Genomic DNA, 25,315 nt, shown 5'->3' with positions numbered 1-25,315 from the left:
GTGACCAACATTTTTAGGAGACATGTTGGCCTCAGCAGTGTAGCTAAAGTGGAACTCAAACTAATCTGCACAGTAATGCTGCACTCCAGTCAAGTATAGTTGAACTATTTGTGTACCATTCTTTCAGCTCTCGCCATCCATGAAAACAAAGGGCTGCCCACTTTGTTTTATCTGCATGGCTGGAGGCACTTACACCGATTGCTCTCCCAATCATTTTAAATAAAAAAGCTACAAGAGGTGAATCATTTCAAGTGTTGTCCTTAAGTGTACCTTTCACATCCATTGTTGCCCTGTCACAAGTGCCCAGTCCAGAATAGGATGTTATAAAAGTGAAGTAAAGGCAGAGGTGATCATTTGATGTTCTCTGTTTCTTTGTGTTTGTTAATGTGTCTTACCTAGGACATCTTTTGTGTAATAAAATCTGAATTGTCATATTGTTTGTACCCTTCTGCTGGGCGCCTCATGAATGCTACATTTAATTACAATAAAGCTACTGACCATTGTGACAGATGTTCAGAAAGTTCGAGAAGACTGTTTGATAACCAACTCAAATTTTCTTTTTAATTCTTGACACGTAGCTGGCAGCTTCTCATTTGTAGTGGATGTCTTACAGTGACTGACATCCCAGTTTTAAACTTTACAAATATCTGTAAAACACTAAAATGTCCTGGTTTTTACAACAATAATAATTAGAATGTTCGACATATTATGTGTGGGTGAGAGAAGCTCTTCCCATTCCGAGTATCTGTGTAAATTTACCCACGAGGCACTGCAGAATCTTCATTGATTATTTTTATCTCCTGACAGGTTGATAGGATGGGTCAAGATCTAATGTTAATTAAAGTTACATGTACACGTCCAAAAATACACAAACACAGTCTAAGTTCATACACGTCCTCCTCTTCAACTTCATCAGTTTCCTCCGTCCTGTCAAGTTTATAACTACAGTTTTTACTTTTTCTGCTTAAATATTAATGACATTTGCTGCAGGGACTTTACTGCATGCATAGAAAGTATAATAATTAACTTATAATAAGTGATAATAAGTACAGGTCTCAAAGTTAGAGAAAAGAATTAGAATAGTTTGAGTGGTTGGCGGGTGGATGATTTGTGTGTACATATAGGTTTGGATGAACCCACAGTGCATCACTAAGGCTACATTCACACTGCAAGTCACAGCGCTCAGTTCTAAATTTTTGCTCAGATCAGATTTTTTTTGTTTGGTGGTTCACATTACTTTTAGAATGTGGTCCATATCAGATTTCAGTGTGAACAGGCCAAAGTCCTGAAGTGACCCGCATGACGAACGTCAATCTAGAGTTACATAAAAGTCACACGAATCCTGATATGAATAAGAATCCAACCTGTATCTGATCAGTCAAAGAGATCACATTCGATGTGATTTGTGCTGTTCTGTCATGAAGGAATCAGATATGAGTCACATATGAACAAAATGTTCACCCTAGCCTGGTAATATAGTACAGTATTATACATAAGAATCTAACCCTTGAATGGTTTTGATGCTAACCAGACAAAAACATACTTGAATAAACAACCCAGTGGTTAGATAAGTTTCAATTTTCTTTACTTCGTTCCTACTTGGGGAATGATTTGAGGATTAGAAAAACAAACAAACAAGTTAGTTTGACTGGAGTTGCTGGACTGAAAACTTTCCCAGACCAAATAAAGAGAAAGAGCTGTTATTGTTACTCTAAATTAATATACTAGCACCTTGACTCACACAGGATACACGTTTCATCCTAAACAGGTATTATGCTTACAAAGCATAAAGGCTATTACTGTTAGTAGTATGCTAGTTAGCTGGGCATGCTATCATTTGCAGCTTATGTTACAGCAGTGGTTCCCAACCTTTTTTCTTAAGGGACCCCTAATGTGTTGTTGACTAAACTTCCGACCCCTGACTAAACTACATATTTCATATTATATTCAGTACATAACACTAACAGTACAGAACAACTGATCAACTGTACACACAGTGTTTTATTGTCCTTGATGCTTGTTTTATTAGCTCTTTGGTTGTTATAACTACTGCTTTTTAAACGCAAGGCGATGAGATGTCGGCCTACTGTGTATATTTTTTAAACTTTTCTTACACCCCTTAAAATCAAGAAGACCTTGTGTCACCCCGTGAAGCTTTGGTGACCCCTACTGTGGGCCCCGCTCTTTTTAGAGCCTCATGCACAACCTTAGACAACAACCCACTGATTGTAAGTGCTCTAAGATTAACGCAAGTAAACTGAAACTTTCAGTGACATCAGTGACAAGTTTAAGAATTTCAGTTTTACGTTGGAACAGTTTGGATTGAGAACAGTTTTATTAAGGACACATCTGACACATGGCAGGGATATTCAGTCCTAAGATAAATCTTTTTTTCTTTCTTTTGGCTTGCGGTTTAATCAAGGATTTAATTTGTATCCAATATGAAGGTAAAATTACATATAAGAATAAACAGAGTATAAAAGAAATTATATGTATTTTTAGGCACTTCAGAAACAGGAAAAGTTTGAAACTTTATATAATATGATTTAACACTTAAGGTTTGGCTTTCTGCCAACTACCAACAACTACCAACAACATCATCAACCACAGGATTGCTCCAGCTGCCTAGCTGTTTCTGATAAATGAATTAAGATACACTTATTGTCATGGAAACGCCCACAAACTCCAATATGAGCTATCAGATGCAGTGAGGCTCGCTTGCTTCAGTATCTAATTTTATTCAAATACATAAATTCAAATTTGAAGCCATTCCACACATCTTTCTGCTGGTCATGCTGATTACAGAACATCACATCAGTGTCAGATGAGAGTGAGAACATAATTGAATGCAGAATATGTGCAACACAGAATCAGGTCAAGAACCTCCTGACGAAACACCCTCAGCTCTGCTTGATGGAAGGGAAACTTGCCAGAGATATTCCACACATCAGCAGCAGAGTTGCTGAAAATTTTGACAGAATAGCAAAGATTGTTATAACAGGAAAGTGCTGGCTTTCTGAAAGTGTTTATTTGCAGTTATTTCTAAGGAATAAAAATAAAAAAGTGTATAAATGAAGTATGTGCAGAATGTTGAGATACACATTTATTTTTTATTGGTTTTAAGCCTGTACTTTGTTTTGTTTGATGAGAGATGTGGACATAAAAACTGAAGTGGCTTTCAGCATTCTCTGCAACAGGGACATTATAGATGGTACAGACTAAACATGCATCTTAGCAGGAGATTCTTTGTAGCTGCTGTAGATGCGCCATATGGTTCTCTCCCGTGCAATTATTCAATTTATAGTTGTGTCATTAATGTAGACACATTTCAAATTACAGATGACAGGAAAACAACGAGCAGCATGAATCATGAAAAGCAAAGTAAAATGGTTCTGGTCATGTGTGACTACAGGTCCATGCTGCACACTGCACAGTAGAAGGTGCTCTGATGGTTGTCCTTCAGCAACACCACCTTGACTGACACCTGTCCTCAAACCAAAGACTATTAGTATGACACTGAATTTTCAAAAGGCATCAAAAGAAATAGCACTTTCTTAAGTCTGAGCCTCTTGTAATCTCAAGGAAGTTTTTCCCTTTAAAATTTTTTTTTCAACAATTCCTTGCCATAGATTGCAGATGACGTCACTTCACTGCGTTCCTGTGGCGCAAACTGCAGCTGGAAGGCAGGAAGTGATTTTCTACATTGGAAGCACCATCACAAACTCTCACAATGCCTGTCTGGCATTGTTAATGGTTGCTCAGATCAATCAAACAGAGATTCCACAAGGCGCTTGTATCGAGTTGTTCTTCATACAGGCAAGAGTTCTAGAAGTTGACCGAGAAACGCTGGAAAATACGGCTTGCAAGTACGTCTGTGGACGGGTTAGCAGCAAAACGTGGCCTATTTAAAAAACCTTAATCCCAAATCTCTCGCTGTATTCCCAATATCTTCAGACAGTCGATGGGGAACTGAAGCCATTATATCCATCCACCAGACTGACTTTGGTGTCACACAATAACACAAACAAAATAACTAATGGAGGCAGCAGTAGACCAGAAACTCCCGTGGCTGCAAGGTCAAATTACTATTTTTATGAAAGGAGTCTGGTGGCTTTGAGGAGAGCTGTATGACGACTTCAGTTCCTCGCCAGAAAGGCCAAGTCTCTCAGTTCAGTTGGAAAATCGCTGCTCTTCATAACATAAGAATCATGTCCAACATGTGTTTGTATCTTTCTCTTCAATATTGTTTGAACTAGCATAGCACAGACTTTCCTTCACCTCATCCTTTCTGCTTTTCAATTCCTGCCCTCCATCTGCATTTCATGCGTCATTGGAATCAGGTGACTGCAAACAAGCTATTGATCCTGTGTCAGGGCTGCTATTTTTCCCCCAAATTAGTCATGATAGCCTTTTTACTTGCTATTAACTTACTTCTGGTTGCACTTTCTTCACAGAAGTTACAGAGATGAAGTACAACTCATAGGAACCTTATATCCTAGTATTAGCTGTAGTATTTCAGCTATGGCGTACCCACCCTACAGCATGTTCTCTTCTCGTGGTGTTACCCGCATAAATCCAACTTTAGGCTGGCTTTACACAACAACGGCCCCGAGTGAAACCGACAAAATATTTTAAGACGCTCGTCTAAACGCGGAATAAAAAGTGGGAACGCAACGCCACTTTTGCGGTTTGTGTTCAGATCGTTGTCGTCTAAAGCCAGCCTTACTTTTCACCTTTGAAAACGATTCCAACTTTTAGCAGAATTTGCTCCCTCTGTGAATTGGTCGTTGTGTGGTATATCTGCCATATGTTTTGCCATTCATTATCTGAAATCTAAAGATTAAAGGTCCAGTGTGTTACATTTAGGAGGATGTATTGGCAGAAATGGATTATCATATTCATAGGTATGTTTTCATTCGTGTATAATCACCGGAATATAGGAATCGTGTTTTCATGACCTTATATAAGTTGTTTTTATCTACAGAGGGAACAGGTCCTCTTCTACAGTTTGCCATGTTGAACCATGTTGGTAACCCAGAAGAGACATTGTACCACATCGGGCCGCTTTTATTTTTTGCACGTTTAGCGCCCACCTTAGTTTCTCCCTCAACCTTGGGAATTGAGTGTGCCATTCGCAACTACATTGCTAGATGCCACTATACACTGGTCCTTTAATAAACTTTCTGTCATCAAGCATTCCCAAGATATCTCTCCTCTCGGCAGGTCAGGACACCTCTGCAGCTCCCCTTAATTTTAAGAGAAATGCAAGCTACAATTATAATTTTTTCAAATTTGCAGCCACCGTAGTTTTGTGAAAGGGGAGGGTGAGGCGAGTTGGTTGCAGTCTACAACTACACCGTTAGATGCCCCTAAATCCCACACAATGGTCCTTTAAGATCTTTGTTCTTTCTTCCATTTTTCTTTTATAAATTGTGTTGAGTGCTTGTATCAACACTGCATTACATAATGATTTGACAAAATGGAATGAAAAATGTTTCACTTCATTATGTAATAACACCCGCACTTTGTCATAAACAGCATGAACACAATATGTAATATGCCAAACTCAGAGACTTCATGCCAATTCTCCGACCTGGAAGAACTCATTCATGCTTTTATTTCTAGCAGGGTCAACTAATGCAGTGGTCTTTTGACAGGGCTCCCTAAAAAGACCATCAAAAAGCCTATTCAAATAGCAGTTTAAAAAAAAGTCCCTCAATAGCCACCACAATATGTAATCATTTATAACAAAATGCGGCAGATTGTTACAAAATGTGGGTGTTTGTGGGCGTGTCACATAATGAAGTGAAAATGTATTACATTTTGTTGAGCTATTACATAATTCGGTGTTATTTATTATATAATGTGTTGTGCTTATCATTAGTCATCAGTCCTTAACCTAATCCCCTTGCAGATTTCTGGAGAATTTGCATATCCCCAAATCATATTTTGACTCAGATTCTCGAAGCTCTTCATTTCTCCTTTTTCTAATGCTCACTAAGTTCTAAATTGCTTTTGTTGCCCATTTTTTAAATCCCTAATCATGCTGCGCTGGTTTAGAGTCACTATGGTAGATTATGAATATTATAGATGATGTTAAATTACTGTATGAGCTGAGTGGTGCATACTGTATTATTAATCAAATTACCACTAACTAATTGCCCATTTTAAACCTGGAGTCTTCGGGACCCCTGAGGGTCTTGGGCCACTTCCATCATGTGAGCTTTTAGAATGAATCACATCTGAACAATGAACCCGAATAGTGAACACAATAACTGCAGGACGTTTGTGTAAAATGAGTGATTTGGTTGAATTTTGAGCTGATTGATTTTATTACATTAGAGGTGAGTTTTATGATGGTTTTAGGAACTTTTTATACAATTCTCTGCCTGCGTTTTTTATGTAACAATCATACATACTATCTAAGCAAGCATTTTAATTTAGTGTTATACTGTGTATATTTTAAAATTTTCTTACACCCCTTAAAATCAAGAAGGCCTTGTGACCCCCCTGTGAAGCTTTGCCGACCCCTGAAACTGATGTCTTAGCTCTTTGATACAGCTACTGATGAGAGCGTTGTGGGACGTCGAACTAGCAAAGTCAAAAGTAGCCCTCTGCAGTTTAAAAAGAGTATCACCGTTAATTCGTCACCTCACCAGTTTGAATCTTTACATATTTGTAAAACGATTGAACTGTCTTGCAATAAATCGTTACATTCAGAATTATATGCATCAATTTACATTTCTTTTTCAAGGGCAGCTGCCACCTATGCCATCCCTCTAGATCCGCCCCTGCTTCACATGGTTGTGATTTTTATGACAGTGACAGAGTTCTAAGCTCATTCTGTGGCCCAAATAAATCTGCATATTTTGTAGCTTTTAATTATGACTGTATAACAGAACACAAATGCCAAGAAACACTTCTTAAAAATGTACTTGGCAGGCAGGAGCCTTAAGGGCCAGTGTGGCTCTGCAGTCGTTGGTGAGGGTATAATAGTTAATCAGGCTCCCCACATATGTGTGTTAACTGCCAGTCACTGCCTCACTATCTCTTGAAATGTATCAGCAGGCTTGGAGACTTGAGTGTACAGTTTCTGTCACATGTGAAAGTGAAGAGACATGAATGATATTTCTGGCCAGTATTCCCTGAAACTGTATTCCTGTGTTAGAGTTCTGACTGCTGCATTACAGGTACAAGTATTACAAGAAACACTTGAGTGAGTAGGCCTGCATGTAGCCTACCCCACCGTCTCCTCCTCTCCGCCTTCCTCCCTCTGCCATTGGTTAGCACGAAGCAGGCTCCGGGATGATGATGCCTGGGAAGGGGGGTAAACTCTGAGCGCACGTCTCCTCTGCTGCGCACACACTCACAGCAAAAGTGAAGTGAAGATGCTTCTTCCCTTTCGACCAACAGTCCAGCCCGTAAGCCATTCACTCCTCCTCCTCCTCCTCCTCCTCCTCCTTCTTCTTCTTCCTCTCCTGCCAGAGCGCCAAACTGCCCCCATCCCTGGTTTACGGGGCTCGTCCAGCTCGGAGGAGGCGAGAGGAGGCACCAGAGATCCGGAGCACCGTCACCCCGGCAGCGTACCCGTGGAGAGCTACGCGTCGGTATGGGTGCGCTGACAAAAGGACGTTACCTCTCCATGACGGGCCTCCTGATCCTCGTTTATTGCACAGTGTCCGTGATCTCCAAAGGTAAGAGCTGTGTCCGTGTGCGTGCATGGATACTTTCACTGTCACTGGGTTTCAGACGCGTTTCCCCCCGGCGTGTTAAAAAGAAGCTTGTGCCATGCTCGTGGTTACGCACCACTTCTCGCGTTTCTGTCGCGTTTGTAAATATTTGGGGCATTTGTGAAGATGTGCCATTGTGCACATGCAATTTTCAGCGGGGCTTTTTGATCCAACCCCGGACTTATTGTCACTGTTTGAGCTCTCTCTCTTCCCCCAGTGCGCAGCGGAGCTCCTGATATTGATTCATCAAGCCGCGGCTCGCACTGTCAAGTTCCCACACTGTTTATCTTTCTTTTTTCCCCCTCATATTCCCCTCAAATCGATGTTAATTGTGCCAGTTTACTCAGTTCTCGCAGTCTTTAATGAATCCATCATCATGACCGCGCTGCATTCAGGAGCAGCCTTTAATTCAGACACGCCTGTGCAACAGGCATGTCAACGCATTTTCTCTGGGAGTTACAGTACAGATTCTGTCTTCATTATAAAGCGGCTCACTCCCTGATAACATGTATTGGATAGGGACATTTGGGGGGTTGGGGGGGTAGTAATCTGTGTAAGGCTGCCTGTGCAGGGCGCAGGGACAGGCATTATTTATGCTGAATTAAAAATAAGAAAAGCATTGTTCCAGGCACATAATACGATTTTTGAAAGGACACGAGCTGGATTATGAGATTATGAGATAATGAACATGTTCTAGGCATATTCTGTAGGTAAGAATACACTTGAATGTGGGGAGGATGTGCCAGGTGGGGAGGTTGTTGAGGATTGGGCATCAGTCCCAGTTTGATGTTTGATGTGATTTTTTTTTTTTTAATGGAGAACAAAAATCAAGAAAAGAAATGTTCTACAGATTTTTCAAGTGTTATTGTATGCAGACTTTTCCGAAGAGTTGTAGCTGCTGCACTCAGACTCATTTTAATCAAATGTTACAATGTACAAGCACACAGCTCCACAATAATATGTTTGTTTTTCAGTCATCTGATTGTGTCTGTGCATCTCTGAAAAAATGGCTCATCATTCTGTGTCTACTGTAATGACTGCGGCACAGAAGAGATTCTTCACCTTCCTGTTAATGTAGGTTACAGTAGGTGACTGTGTACACCAATGCTAGATCTGATTTTACCCCCCCGCCCCACGCCTAGAACCACATGTTCTAAACTCACTGTATGGCAGCCCATGGAGCTGAAGTGAGTGCAGTAATAGATTGAGGTCACAGCATCACGACTCCATTGCCCTCTACAGTCACTGTACATGGGTGTGGAAAGTCCCCCGTTAGATTGAGCTCTCCGGCTTTTCATCTTATTGGTGGATCTGATCACATCTGTTGGATTGTGTCTATATTACATTTTATTGGTGTACTGTGTGGAAAGTTGCACTTTACTATGGAGCTTGTGTGTGACTATTCAGGGCAGTATTGTTCTGAGTTTATTTTCATGAGAGGGAAACAGGTGTCATGTACAATTGTACAAAACTTGCGTCAATTAAACGTCAATTTAAAAAAAAGCCAAGAAATGATGAAAGCACATTCTGAAAAGAGAGCTAAATGCATGGTTACAATGCATTTACCCCCTTAAAATGACACAATGTCTTCTTGCAACCCCCATCGTCACAGGTTGCACGCAGTACATTTATGAGCCATGAGAAGTTTAATTACTCCAGTTATTATTTATTATTGCACCAACAGAAAGTTGGAGGACTCACAGGAGACAGATAAAAAAAAGAACGGTCAAAATTGAAGCAGCAAAGGCTGAAATATCCTGACTTTTGGTCCTTTTGGTATGGGTCAAGCTGCGGAAACACTGGATCCTACAATTCCCATAATGCAGCTTGATAGCGTCTTTCATTATACCCTCCCAGCCTGAAAAATTGCCATATCTTTCAAACCCCACACCTCCGTTTATAATGCAGGCTTTGTGTAAAAAACAGGTGTGAACCCTATGACATCACTGAGGTTATCTGATGACATCATCAAGGTTAAATGATGACATAAGTGTTGATTAGAGAAAAAATTCTAGAATATTTTTTTGTCTTTCCTGTCCTGTAAATGATTTCTCTTTGGTTGGGGGTCCTGACGCCTAGGTTGGAACTACTGTTTAGAGCAGATATTTCTGGGTTGAGGAAAAACAAAACATTTGAGGATGTTTTCACTATTTTCAGACATTTTATAGACCAAACAGCCAATCAATGAATTGAGAAAATGATCCACAGAGTAATCGTTAAAATAATAATCTTTAGTTGCAGCCCTAGTTTGTTCACTGCTGTTTCAGAGATGTAGATGTTATTCAAGTTTGATCCTGTGTGCAAAGAGGGAATCACACCAGAATTCTATGTTGGGCAAACAGGCTAACTAACAGGCTGACTTTAGTTGTTGATGTCTGTTGATATCGTTCCCTGAGCCCATATTCCTGGTTTTATCTGAGCACCAATCCAAAAGATAATATCCTAACTTTTGAGAAGTTAATCAGAGAATGCTTGATAGTTTTGCTTAAAGAATATTAATTATGATTAAATTCATTACCAAATAGATTCATATTTTTGTCCATTGACTAATCAATAAATCCACTAATCATTTTAGCTCTTGACGCAGCTGCATAAAAATCTCATTAATGCCCCCTGAATGCTTCAATCATGTCCTGCAGTAACTGAAGTGACATTTCGTGCACAAACGCCTTCCGCATTACCATCTCTCTGCACGTCACACCGGTCTCCAAGGCCACAGACGTAACAACAGGTGTCACACGGACATTTCCCCACAAAGTTGACTCCATGAACCGCCCGCGGCGGGTCTTGACTGTGCTAACTCGCACTCAGCCAGATTTAAGCTCTTAAGGATCAACAGTGATGTTCACAGGCCCTGTTGGCTGGGACGAGACTCACGCGAGGGGTCACGAAGGAGGGCTCCTCCTGTGCAACACGGCCGTCAATAAGCATGGTGTGGCCCAGAGGGAAACTTTAAAAGGCTTTTCAATCGTGTTGCACAGTACTGGACATGAAACACATAAGAGATTTAAAGATACAGCTTCCTGATATTAGATGTGACTTCCTTATAGATCAGGTTTCGGCTATTACCATGTATTTGTCTATGTTATGAAGCCCCGTTTATAGATGCAAAGATGCTATGTGAATGCACTGATATGTAATATCCCTCATAACCTGGCTCCTGATGAAGGTCTTGTTGATTTCATGTGACACACAGGCATATTTATTTGGGACTTGGTGATTAATTTCTGTGATGTGTGATTTAGCAAGAGAGCGGGTGTGTATAGAGAAAGAAAAATAATGAGCAAGGGGATTATCTGATATTTGATTAAGGATTGTTGATGTCATCCAGTTCATTTGCCAATAATTCAACATGCTCTGCTGTACATTCTCCTAATGCTATATGATTACAAGAATATGCTATGAGATCAGGGTATGGAGCTGCTAATGTTTGCCCTGTTGGAAAGATTGTGCACATGTGCAATGGTCAGCTCATTTGATAAATATTAGCAGCAAACAGCATCTTCTAGCTCCACAGATGCACAATATGTGTCAAGTCTCACTGAAGTAGCCATCGCCACATGGCATGTGATGCCATGTCTCTTGTGTTGCTGTAAAATCATTTGACATGTGGACTCGTCAATTCTCCTCAGGCTTTAGTCCACCCCTGACCTTGCGGCACAGATTGTACCTCTCTGTTCTTGTTCTTCAGGTTGGGCAAAAAAAAAAGAAAAAGAAAAAGAGAGACAGCAGAGTACAAAGGATGCACAAAACGGTGGCTACTTTTGTTTTCTAGAAGAGAAAAAGAAAATCTCAAGGTTTTTTATTTTGCTGTGTACAGAGCTTTCATGAAAACAGACAAAGGTCAAATCTGTTATTTTCCCTCAGAGAAAGTAAAGGGGCTCTTATATTTTCCCTGCCGATCCCAGAATGAATCATCATAGTCAGGCTGCCGTGGGTGACAACGTGCGCACTTCAGTGCCCAGATTTACATTTAAATGAAACCAAATGGCTGTACATTCAGAAATGATATACAGTAATGATGATGGTAATAAAAGCAAAGTCCTCTTTCATATTGGACTGGCTCCTACTTGAGATTGCTGTCATTTGGGGACTTTGCAGGTACAGTCGGTGAGTTATGTCTTTGCTATGTCAAGACTATTACCTTCACATTTCAACGAGTGGATTCATCAGCGTGCTGCCTAAGAGGCTTAATGTAGTCAGCAATCAGCCCGGCAGCTCATTGGGTTTTCCTGTCTACTGTGTGGCTGAATGATACTTACACATTCAACTTTCCCCAGCCACTGTATCTGTAGGTGTACGCTGCAAAGGCATTCGGGGCGTCTAGTAGGGACCATCAGGGGACCAAAATGGTAGTAAGAGTGAAGGAGATTGATGCAGGTGTAAAAACAGCAACATGAGAAACATTAAAGCTGCACCAATCAATATTGTTATTTTAACAATGTAAAAATGTGTAATATAAAAGATGTTGCTGGTAGCAAGTTAAACCCACAACCCGACTTTGCAGTTCACCTCGGTTCTATGTATTATTTTAGCCTCGTCTGTCTTTTTAGGTTTTGCAGCCTGCAACCTTAAAGGGACATTGTGTAGTGTTTTAAGTATGTTACTGGCTAAAATCAATGTCTTAATTCATAAATGTGTCCTCATTGGTGTAAAATTACCTCTGCCAATGATCTGACTTATCCTCGTAAGCGAAGAATTTCTTATCTGTATATACATTGGACGGGCCAGTCCATGGAGGCTTCCATGTTGTTCCGCCATTTTGAAAAACTATAATCGCTGAGAGGGACATAAAGCACTAGTCTACCTGTCTAGCTAATCCAAAACGCGTTTTCGTTCAGAGCCAGCGTCACGTGACTGAAGCCAGCTATAACGGAGAAGGAGATCAGTGAGAGGCGCTTGTCACTGCCCCGGCATATTTGTTCTAGCAGCATTAGGAAGATGTTTTTAGTTGAAAAGCTTCAAATCGACTGAAATCGACAGAGAATGAATTAGTTAGACAGAGATGGTAATCATTTTTTTTTAGGCAAAAACTCTCTCTCAGACTCTCAAATGTGCAGTTTTGCTGTTTTTTTGTTTTAGTTTTGTATCACTGCAAATTGAATACCTTAAAGGTCCAGTGTGTAACATTTAGGAGGATCCATTGGTAGAAATGGACGATAATATTTATAGGTATGTTCTCATTAGTGTATAATCACCTGAAAATAAGAATCATTTTGTGTTTTGTTACCTTAGAATGAGCTGTTTTTATCTACATAAAGCTCCTCTTCCATTGAGGCGGCCATCTTGAACCGGCATTTTTCTACAGTAGATGGACAAACCAAACACTGGCTGTAGATATGGCCTGTGAAGTTTCGCGGCCACCGTAGTCTCTCCAACGTGCTTGGAATGGGAGGTAGAGGCGAGAATGTAACAGTCCGCAACTACACTGCCAGATGCCACTAAATCCTACACACTGCTCCTTTAAGGTTGTTGTTAGTTGGATAAAACAAAACATTTAGGCTTGAGTGTGAAAGTTATTTCCAAAAGAAAAAAAAAATGTTTTGAGGGCTTTCAAGTGCATCTCACAGTCTTCCTCAATAGATGGAGTTTATTCGGAAAAGCTAGTAAGTGGACCTTGAGTCACGACTTAATTTAAAAATGTCCATTAAAATTGAAAAATGTTGATGGACAATTTTATAGATCATTAGTCAATTTAACAAAAAAATAGTCTGTAGATTGATTAATAATGAAAATATTTGTTAGTAGAAGCAAAGATATTTCAGTAAGCAATGACACTGTAATAGCTACAAACAGCAATAGTGACATTTTAGTAATCTTCTCTTTCGCTCTTTCACCCTCAACTTTGCCATTTCCCCAGAATCAGCGCGCTAAGCGGGCTGCTATTCAGAATTCCTCCCAAAACGCTTGAGTCATGATGGCCTAATCTGTCCTGGATGAACACAGGAGCTTCCGTCTTACTTAATCTGAGGGGACGGCAATCAGGACAGGCTGAGAAGGCCCACTCAGTCACAGTGCTAAATCATGTAACAATGCCGCAGATACCCTTCATCCATCTCAGTCAGGAGATTCAATCAGTTGTGCTCTTACAGCCACATGTCTTCATTCCACGGTCGGTCGGTAGGTTTCTTCTTAAATATTGCAATCTTTGTGTGAGCCCTGAGTGATACACATGGACACATCTTTTTTCCCTGTGATTTTATGTTTTTTCAGCACTTGCAAAAGAACTCCCCCGAGGGTGAAAAACACTTGGGAATTAAATGCGGTAGGCGGAGGATTCACTGTACTGTATGATGATGATGCAGGGTAAACTGCCTTCAAGAAAAGAGTCAGAGACACCATGTATGGTATTTAATTTAATATGTATTAATTTTTATTGAGCAGATATTTTTCACATTACATTGGTACATTCAGTGCTCAATTTCATAGTCCATACAATTGTGCATGTGGCATTGAGGTTACTGGAAACACTCAGAGGCACACAGGTAATCAGAAAGGGGGAGAGAGAAAGGGAATGACATGCAGTGAAGGGCCACAGGTCGGACTCGAGCCCTGGACTGCTGCGGCACAGACTCAGCCTTTGTACATGGGGCCCCAGCTCTACCAGGTGAGCTAACTGGGCGTCCCGAATGAAGAACTGTTGAAATACAAAAAAAAGGTTATGTAAGAACTAAGAAGGGGTTAGAAATAAGAAACAAATACACAAAAATAAATAAATAAAATAACAATTATGTTGATAGCAAAGCCAAATGAGTTGACCCTCCCTTCCTTCCCATCCTCCCTACCCCTACTCCCACCTGCTCCCTAGTAGTCTTCCCTCCCTCCCTTACTCTCATTATAGGCATTTAGTTGATATTTTTACACAAAGCAGCAATGACACATTCTTAATTTAGTCTGCGTTAAGTGTACATATATACAGTAATATGAAGTGCAAGGGTCAAAACAACAGCCACATAGTATCCATGGAATATTCATACATCCTAAATAATAGATAACAACTGTGTGAAATAACAGCTAAATAGAAAAAGTAGTTTATCTTCTCTGTATGGGTGATAACTTATTTTCCACAGCCACCTACACACACACACACACACACACACACACACACACACACACACACACACACACACACACACACAACTGTAATAAAATGATACAAAACTGTGCTTAAATATTCATAGCTATTAATTGAATATCATTTTCATTTCTTTAATCTTTGAAGATTCTTACATCTGCTCTAAATAAACACATATTTATTGCTGCAAACTGTAATTAATCACACTTGTACTGTGGAGCAATTACTCTCAAGCTTCAGCACAAGTAGAACATGGTCTTTATGAAGAAGCAGTGCTTATGTGTGTGTTTTCACATTAATTTGGCCTCTGCTGTAGAGCAAGCGCTGGCACTATTGTGGTAATATACTCCAAATTTAGAGGTGTCAGTTTGTGCAGGATCCATGAACTCCTTCATATCTGTGTTTACAGATCGTGTGCACCAGATGAGCTTTTTACAAGGCTGCTTTATGATAGCATCCCATTTAGCAAACCTCCAAGCAGCCATAAGGCCTACTGGGGGGACGTGTGTGTGACAGTGCCCGCACACACACACACACACACACACACACACACACACACACAGTAATTAGGAAATCCACACACAGTCCTGCGTAAATTTTAGTTTTATTATGTTGCTGGCTATATCTGATAGCATCTGGGTGTGAGCTTCTATAGAATCAGAGTCGAGTGAAAGGCGAGGCCTCGTCTCTTATCAAGTCAGAGAGAATTCAATATTGTTATCGAAAAACATGTCCCGTTGATGTATGGGTCATTGCTGAAATCTATGTCAGCCTATCTCAAGTAAATGGCCTTTTGAATGACTTGGAGTTTGTAAGTGAATCTCTAGTAGTCCATCCATTGGAACCAAGGTATAGGAGTGTCATTACTTTGTATATCGCATGCCATTGACCACCTTTTGTTTTTATAAGCCAGGCTTGTGGCCAACGATTTGGTCCAGACTGAAATATCTCAACAGCTATTGGATGGACTGCCACTAGGGCTGCGTGATATGGCCATAATCTAAGGTAATTTCATATCTAGATCACAATACATATCACAATATAGCGCATATTTTTAATTCAATGAATAGTTTATATAAAATCAGAAATGCCTATTTTTTATTTCAGTTACTCTCACTTAGTGATATTTGATTTTTTTTTTTATTCAGAAACTGTATAAACAATTTCGATTAAGCATGTAACAATATATAAATAAAAAGATAAATGAAAAACACTTTATAGTTGCGTTTGTGTACGGTATAGTTTTCTGGTCTGTCAGACTTTTCATTCACAAACCACGTCCATGCAACAGAAGTAGCCCCTCTTTAAGGTACAAGCTCCGTGTTTTGTCTTCAGGTGCAGATATAAAGGGGTACCACAGGGTGCCCAGCCACCCCAGCATAATACCTTTTAAACATCGGCATGTTCACATTGTCATTGTGTCATGCTGATGTTAGCTTTTAGCTCAAAGCCCCACCGTGCATACGGTCTCACAGAGCTGCTATCGGGCTGTAGACATTTAGTTCTGTTCTACAGTATCTGTATTTCTGCTTTGCCTTTTCAGCTTTTCTTCACAAAATAAGGCACAGCCTGGTCGATGTGAGCATTTGCAGGTCTCTGTTGTCATCGACTTCAACATCGACATTAAAGCCAGTATGGAGTGTTGTAAATCAGAGAGCATAGAGACAAAAAGAGCCAGATTTCATTTAGCTAAGAAAGCAGCCAGGATAGTAACCCAGCAACGAGAGCCGCCTTCACTGAAAGTCCAGTAGTTGTAGAAACCCCTCTCACTACATAGATCACAGGTAATTTCTTGGACGCCTGATGTATAGCCTTTGATATGCCAGCCCTGATGGTTCTCTGCTTTTGCAGTACCCACTTTCATGGCCTTGGGTCAGCTGTTCAAACATGTCCTCTGTTGATCCATGGAGCAGCAGCGGGCCTGCCGGGACAGAACAGTGCTGAAGGACAAGTTGTGATGAATGGTCTGCCGAGCCCCAGTCTCAGCTCGCTGTGTCCTGTCCTGCCTTGAGGACCTCTCGGTCTCGCTGGTGGGCACATGTTAGTCATTGGACCACGCTGTTTGTGACCAGTGGTTGACACGCACAGGTGCTGCAGAAAGGCCGGGAAAAGGCTGTAATAGTGTAATAAACACAGTGAACCCTCAATATGATAGACACAAAAATGTGATTTATGTCCTGAATGAATGTAATTATTTTAAAGCCCTTTATTATAGAACTTATAGAAAATGAAGCCATCATAGTGACAACTGATTTATTTGATGACTTGTTGTCTATGTGTTCACTTCATTAAAATGTGTAGGACTGAGATAAGAAAGACAAGCGTCAGTCATACTGTAGCAGTTGTTACTGCCGTCCTAGAACAATCGGAATAACCAACAATCATCCACTTATTTGTAAAGCAAAACAGACCTACTGCACTTACTTTCTGATGTCATTTATTATATTGTTCTGTAATATATCTGGTTATATTAATATTGATATATTACTGCTAATTATAATAATTACTACTACTAATAATTATTATTACTATTAAAAATTATATTACATATAATCAGTTACTAATATTGTGATATTACAATATTAAGATATCCTGTCAAATGTTCCCTGTTGATAAAAATGACTCACAATGCAATATAAACTAAGGTAGTTTATAGAAAAGTTTTTACAGTACTTTGCTTCTAAATCAGTACTGTGCTTCATTGACATGTAAGAGTGTAGGAGTGCTCAATTGATTTGTGGATTAATCAAGTGGTCAATTTAAAGGAAATCAGCCACAATTTGTTCTCATTCCAGCTTTTAAATGTCAGAATTTGCTGCTTTTCTGTTATAGTGTTACCGTCTATAGACTAGACTCTTTGTGGTTGTCTTACCTTAATAAGATGACAGCAGTCAGGCAGTCCAGTAATGTATTGAATCGAATCAAAGGGGGGGTTGTCATAGGGTTAACCTAATGAATACTATGAATGAAGATGTTGGTAAAATGTTTAACATTTTAAGAAAACACCGAACCAAAGCTAGGAATACAATAATTTCATGTGGCCTGTAAACACAACTTCTTTCTAACTCAACAAGACTGAACACAGTTACCAGACCAGCACTAGCTACACTAACCAGCACGTATATGTGCAACAGTAATCAGGCCAGCTCTGCATGGTGTTCCACCTTGATGCACTTTGTTTCAGCACTAAGGGCTCACACAACCTTTAACAGCACGTTGTTGGCTGGAAATGACCAGAACAGTCAGAAATAAGGGTTACAGCCATAAAAACTCTCTATAGAGTCTCTATAAACCAGTAACAGAGACTACCAATAAGTAACTAGCAGCTATAGGATCATTGTTAGTTTAGGTGGTGATATTCTTCTCTGCAGCAGCTCATACAGTATGTAAGTGATTTTAGATTTTCAGAACTTTTAGTAAATGATTCAGTGAGCAGTAAAGGTGAATGTACATTAACACATTTGTAAATACTTGATTATTGCTATGATTGTTCTTGCAACTGTTACATACACTGAAAAACTAATAATAAACTCTAAGCTTAACACAGCTCTTCTGTCTGTGACACCATGCAGTAGATATCTAAAAGTGACAACAGAATCAAAGTTATTTTAAGAAACTGCATTCCCTTACAAGTGTTGGAGTGTGGAGAAACGCTCAAATTAGCTGCCTCTGGCGACACGATTTAATCAAATCTTTAGTCACAGAGATTATCAGCTGCAGTTTGAACATACATTTGACACTTGTAGCACCACACAAGTTGGAGATGAGTGAGCACAAGGTCTTAGCATCACGCAGCTATGGGAACTCCAATCTGATTTGCAAAGAACAACTTGACAAACTCAGTCTAATTGTAGCTGAAGTATTGCTAACAAAACAGTATTTGTCACACATGGATTAGCCCACACAGTAAAGCCTCAGAGTGAGCGCCACAGGAAGAGAGGCACTGCGTTTGAGAGACTGACTGACCTGAGTCTGGCTCCCGATCAACAGCTTCTAACTTTCCTCATTAGAAAAGTTTATTTTTCAATTTGGGGTTTTCAGTTCAAACTTTTCACTTTGCATTTGGCAGTTTCACATCATTTCTTCTGTCTGGGGTCGGAGACCGTGTTAGACCAAACACATATCAGCTGAAAATCTAAAGTTAGCAGTACTGACTGGCCAATCAAAGAACCAGCAGCCGATCAAGAAATATGTTATCAGACAAGTTTGGCTCGTGCTTGCATCCAATATTATGAGTTTTTGCTTTGACACATTTGGCCTATGGAACAGTGTCTGGTATATTTTCATGGTAAACCGCAGAGATCTCACATGCTAAACTCATATAATGCTAACATTATTAGTATCCAGAATGAAGGAGTTTCCAGGCTGTGAATAGAAATGTATGCATGCTGGTTTGGGACATACAGCTCATTTGTCTATTATCTGCAATAGCTGACGTAGTGTAGAAGTTAACGTTGTCACTGCTACTGGGCTGCAGTCTTCCCTGGAAGATGTGCCATGCTAGCTAGCTAGAGCCGACCGACATCTATGAGGGGGGGGGGTGTACTAAAAAGGACGAGTGTTGCACTCAAATTTACCTCCTCAAAGAGTACTGACAGTGTCTATATATTAGCTAAAATCAGGTCCTGCTTTTGTCACCAGTTACAAAAGGCGGCAAAATTACATTAAAGACAGGGTTATTGAGATGCTTAGTTTTGTGACTGCATCCAGATTTTGTCAGTCAGGAAGCATTTATAGGCCTACTCATATTAGGAGTTGTATAAATGAGCTACGCATGCTGTTTCTCCAGGTTCATTACATGCACAAAGACGAAATCATACACTGTATAACTCTAAATGGACGTAGTCTCGATGACGTCACCCATAGGTTTCTGAAGAGCCGTTGTAAAGCTGTAAAGTGCGGTCGGCTTTGGCCATCGCCATGTTAGCAGTCCTTACTCCTCCGGCTTCTGGCTAATCCTAAAATGTGCAAATATGTGGAGCGTAGGTGGAGCTGAGATGTGCTGAGTGACGCCTGGTTACTGAAAACAGACACCTGTGACAGCATGCTGCAGTAGGTAACTGGCTCGAGAAAGACTCTTTGGGTTTGGTGCTTGAACATAGTGGGCCCGGTGGATTCTTATAAATGCCATTAGGAGCACTAGGAGGAGCATCAAATCAATCATAGGGAAAAAATTGGGTTTTTTTTTATTTGCCATTTGTGGAGGTTGTCGCTTGGATGAAATGTTCGACCTCCCGTTAACACAGTAAAATTTCCCCAAAATATCTTGTGCTAATGAGGGTTAAGCTTTTAGAAAAGGAATGAAAAGTTGGTTTCAAAAAATAAATTCAGTTAGGTCGAAATAGGGCCAGAAGCAACGGTATTTATGAGTAAACTCCACTGGCGTGAGATAGAGGCCACCAGTCGTCTCCCCATGGTTCCATTGCTTTTATGGTCACTACACAAAAGCATTAGAGTGAATTAGACAGTGGTATATTGATGCTTTAAAAATGCTACACATGCATTTTTTATATTTTAGAAAGCTCCCAGCTTTGCTTCCCTCCTCAAAGGCACCTTCTTGACCGCCTCCCTCCTTTATGGTCTATCTGTTTTTGACAGTCTATTCGCTCACTAACCACACGAGCCACATTTCTCATATAACATTACTCACTGCAAGTATCAACCTGGATTGACAAATGATCAGAACCACCCTCTCGACAGTCGTGGCCACTGTGAAACGGAGGGTAATATGAAAATACATTTAAAGCCTGTCACCATGGCAGAGACATCATGCATTAGTTTACAGCGTGCAGTGATGGGTTTCGGCATATTTCAGGATAGACTTTTGGACAGGAAAATGAGGTAGCCATGTTTTGATGATGGCAGACAGCTGCTGCTATTTCCCTCCAAGTTTCTTAGCTGGAAGGTGATGAAACACCTGGCATGTGTTCGTCAAACCTTTCACTGGCTGTTTTTTGCCTTTTTCATTGGTGACTAATGCATTAGTTGCGCCATGTTAAGCCTGTTTTCTCTGTGTTTTAATGAGCATAGAGTTTGATTGGGCAAACAGTGGACTATTTCACTGGTTTTGTGTTGACTTAAGAGGTCCTGACAGCTTGGCTTGTGACCTGGTAAAGCATTTAGAATATGAATATTGCATTGTATTCTGCTCTGCTTTGTCTTGGTGGGTAGTGACTGTGTAACTCTTTAGTTCCTCATGTGCCTAAGGCATCCTCCTACTGCCTTCTTTTCAGGCTTCAAATTTTCTCTTTTGAAACTCATTTTGCCTTTTGATACAATCTCAGAGTTCTTCAGGGTCAGCACCACTGCGGATTACTCAACTCTCCCATATAAACCAACATGTATTCATCTCAACCTTGTGGGCCATGTTTGCATCTTTGCTGATTTGTTGTGGCTTGTGCCCACACAGCTTTCCGGGAAAATGGTTCTTTTGTTGCTCTTGTGGCTGTCTTTTTAAGCTGCATTAGTGTGCGTTTGAATTAATAGCAGTTATGAAACAGCATGGCGTGCACAGTAGCACTGGCCTGAAGCATCTCATGTCCGCCGCTGGTGTCTGTATGATTCAGCAGACCTCTTCCTACAGTTTGTGACATAAAATGCCATCTAGATGAATGCTGTCTGAAGAGATTGTTTTGCTAATTGGATGATCAGCAGTGACCAATGTTGGAGCTGAGATGGCAGCCATGCTTCCCAGTCTTAGTGTTTTATAAAGAGATTCCCTTTGGCCATCACATTTGACTCATACTATGCATACTATACTATGGTAAATGGTACTTATATAGCGCCTTTCTAATCTTCTGACCTCTTAAAGCTCTGTACACTAAATGCCACATTCACCATTCACACTCATTCATACAGTGATGGCAAAGGCTGTTGGAAAGTAATTCATTCACATATATATACTTCAAGCTGTATATGTACCACTATATCCATAAATGACAAATGTTAGAGGTCATCAAACTTCTAGTTGTAACAAATATGTAACCTCGATTTTAAGTTACATTTTCAGTAATAGGTCAATTGGCATTGATTACTTTATAATTTCCATAAAATGAGTCCCTTGATCCAGACTTGAGATTTTTCTCTCATTGATACTTATACACCTGAGAAAGCTCCAGTCACTGATTGAGGCTATAAGATAAAGTTAAAGCTCCTAAATATTTTGTAAGTGGAAATTGACTTGAGGTGAATTAATTCACACAATAATCGTGATAGGATAGGATATGATTTTTGTCAGTTACAGTGCAAACAGGAACTACTAGTTGGTTTAAATAGCTGTAGCCGTCTTGCCATGGAGTCAGCTAAATGTCTTCATGACAACATTATAGTTGTGCAGCAGTTGTAGTACAAAGTAGGAAAGAGTCCAAATATAAAACTTAAGTAAGGTGCAAAAACTATATGTTAACAATGCCAGAAATGTAACAGGTTAACGTTAAATGTCATAAATATAAATACTGTATAAACCATTGAAAATATGGACAGAGCTTCCGGGTATGTGAAGTGAAGCCAACACAGAAGTATCTTGAACCTGCATTCTATGTAATGGCACTAACATGGCAAATGATGGAATTTTGTATTGACAACACCATGAACCTGTAAATAAAGAGAGTTAAAACTGAGTGATAACAGCTCAGAATTCAAAGAGTTAACAATGTTATGAAACAAAGACTAGAAGCAAATCTTTGCATTTACAATGCTGAAAACTTCAGTAAAACCTGACTTGATAAATGACCTTTACAATGAATAAAAATCATACATGTCATAAATTAGATAAAAAGTTGATTACTGATTAAACCAACTAATCATTTTAGCCCTTTTCAAGACATTTATTCGCTTATATAGATTATTCTTTAAAAGTACAATGTGATATAAAGCATTGTACAAATATGTCTCTGGAGACCTGTGGTAAATATCTAACCACTGACATAAGAGTAATTGCATGCCAACTATAAGTAACAAGACCTTCCCTTGGTCTTTGAGAATGGCAATTTAATGTCATGTTCTCAGCAGAGGGACACACACTGAGATAAGAGTCATCTCTTTTCGTCAACCCTTCTATGCTTAGGGCTTATGAAATCCATATCCGCTCTGCAAGCCAAAGATCTCCTGCAAAGTAACAGAAATCACCTCCCAACACTAAAAAGCTTTTAACGTCACCCGCTAGCAGGTCAAGGATACACTCTGCCATTAGTGTGAGCGTTGAGATGGAGCTGGAGTTTGGGAGAGGAACATTTTCAGCACCTATCTATTAACTGCTTCAATGGTGTTTTGCAGCAATATGAATTTTGAATAAAGCCTAATTAATGCAAAGTCATTGATTGGAGCTGACAAATCCATCAAACAAATAGAGCTATTTATCTTTGTGAAAACAGTGAGATTTGTTTTCAGTCTGGATTTGTACACCAGGTGGCTATTCTGTAGTTTGAAAAAAACAGAACAGGTTGTGGAGAAATATCAGGAAATAAAACCACAGTCATAAAATGTCACTACTGATTTTCTTTAGAAAAGTGTCAGTATGCATGGTGGGGAACTGTAACTCGATAGATGCACGCTGTATATGCAGACTGTGAGGAATAAATTGAAGTAGTCCATCACTACCTTAAGTCCTTGAGTAATGAGTAGCCCTCAGGGCTGTATGGAAAGCAGGATGGTAATTCCAGACAAAAAGATTTTGAAAACCATTTCTAGACATTTTGCAGCACTTCAGTGGCATCCGGAGTATTCCACATTTAGTGCTGCCTCTGCCCACCACAGGGGAGGACAGGAATAGAGAAACACATGTCTCTCAGTCAAGAAAAGTGAAGGAGCACAAGTAAAAAAATAATAAGACAAATATCCAGACTTAAATATTAAGAGGCATAATGGATTACATAAAATAGTATAAGTATAAACCTTAAATCCGTGTCATTTCTTATAATCCCTGTGAGCCGCTTCTGCTTTAGAAACATCAAGTGCTACAAAATACACTACAGCACTGCCTGTAAAAGCAGCATTGATTGGAGGAGCCTCTTTTATTGCTCTTTTAGTGATGATAAAGATGGGAATTTCTGCTCTTTATCCAAACTTGTACTGTAACAAGTGTGTATAGCTGCTCTTCAGGAGGCTTTAGATGCGTTTGTTGCCTACCAAATCCCAGAGGATGGATGAGAAATGTTCACACAATCCATTAATGCTAGTTGTAAAAAAAACTCCATAAACTGTCTTGAGCGTGACTGCTCATGCTCAGATATGACTCTTGTTTGCTGCCATCTGGTCCTAAAACAGCACTCTATACACAATGGTTCTTCAGCCTGCAGACTCTGACAATTGACCAACTGGTGGAAAACTAATTGCTTTAGTCGCCTTTAGTACGCTGCACTAACCTTGGGTAATTTAACAAAGAGTGCACAGCGAAGGAGGTCTGGCTATCTCGCTTGTCCTCCGCTGCATCTGTCCCCCGAGCTGCCTACTATTGATAGTTCTATATCGTTTGCTCTGCGCTCACTTGGAAGAACAGCGTAATTGAATCTCCATTTGCAAAGCAACACAATCAATGGGAACAGGGTTGCTTAAGAGTTTACATTTAATGGAATGGACATTGCAGTAAAGGAAATAAAATTAAGGTTTTTCAATTTTATGGTCGTGTCCTTCGTGGCAGCACTGCGTCATCCATTAGCACTTGCAAAGTGTTGCATCATCATGTTTTTATGATTTGCTGCAGGGTCGTGTTAATTGAAATGTAACTTGAATGAAATGAAATGATGAAATGAGTCAGTTTCTGTAGGGGCACAAAGACTTTGGTCTTCTTAACCATGTATTTCCTGTATTTTTTATTGTTGCTAAGCAAACCAAACATCTTGCTGCAGTACAGTTATTTAAAGAGGCGCTGTCATAAATTTGGGCAACTTGTGAGAGACAGACTGAAAGAAGAAAATGAAGCAGCAGATGCTGAGATGTTCTCATTTTTAAGCTCCAAAAACACTGGATCCTATATTTCCCATAATGCAGTAGTGTCGTTCATTATAGCCTCCTTCCCTGGCAGAGATGAATGAACATGTCTTTAAAACACCAGAGCTCCAGTTTGTAATGCAGGCTTTGTGTTAGTTTCCAAACCCAGTTTAAGGTAACCTTGGTGACATCACTATGATGTCATCAGGGTTAATTTTTCAGACTTCAGAAATATCTCCCGCAAACCACAAGAGATATTATACAACAGTTTTCTCAGGCTGAATAGTACTCTCCATGATAAGCAAACTGAGCTTTATTTGCAAAAATCAGTGTAGTGGCCCTTTAATTTAGTGTCTGCTTCAGGTCTGTACTTTTATCACAACTTACAGTTTGGACTTATATTTCATGAGGCTGATAAAGGATCCAGACAGTCAGTGAGATTTCAGATGATGTTTTAAATTTATAAATGGCACATCCCTCTGTTGTTTGGCTTTGAGCAGCTCTGGTATTAAACTCTGATAAATGTTACTTTGTTGGGATTGTCCCTGGTCAAAGGCCTCTTTTAAAGGCCATGTTTGTCATA

The 25,315-nt window shown here is 39.9% G+C and overlaps 1 protein-coding gene across 2 annotated transcripts in view; it reads left to right on the top strand.

Annotated features, from left to right (window-relative positions):
- Window positions 1-7,319: 7,319 nt before the first annotated feature.
- Window positions 7,320-25,315, top strand: part of unc5db (unc-5 netrin receptor Db) — a 186,641-nt gene continuing 168,645 nt past the window's right edge. Inside the window, exon 1 of one of the 2 annotated variants that reach the window (XM_051422069.1) lies at window positions 7,320-7,694. In XM_051422069.1, the coding sequence (XP_051278029.1) occupies window positions 7,610-7,694 (85 nt within the window). In that variant the 5' untranslated portion in view covers window positions 7,320-7,609. The remainder of the gene's footprint in view (window positions 7,695-25,315) is intronic. The other variant, XM_051422070.1, reaches the window with a different exon arrangement.

The sequence above is a fragment of the Dicentrarchus labrax genome, unplaced genomic scaffold (assembly GCF_905237075.1).
Source record: "Dicentrarchus labrax unplaced genomic scaffold, dlabrax2021, whole genome shotgun sequence".
Lineage (NCBI taxonomy): Eukaryota > Metazoa > Chordata > Actinopteri > Moronidae > Dicentrarchus > Dicentrarchus labrax.
The sequence above is the reverse complement of the archived record's forward strand: the minus strand, read 5'-3'. Positions and strand labels throughout refer to the sequence as shown.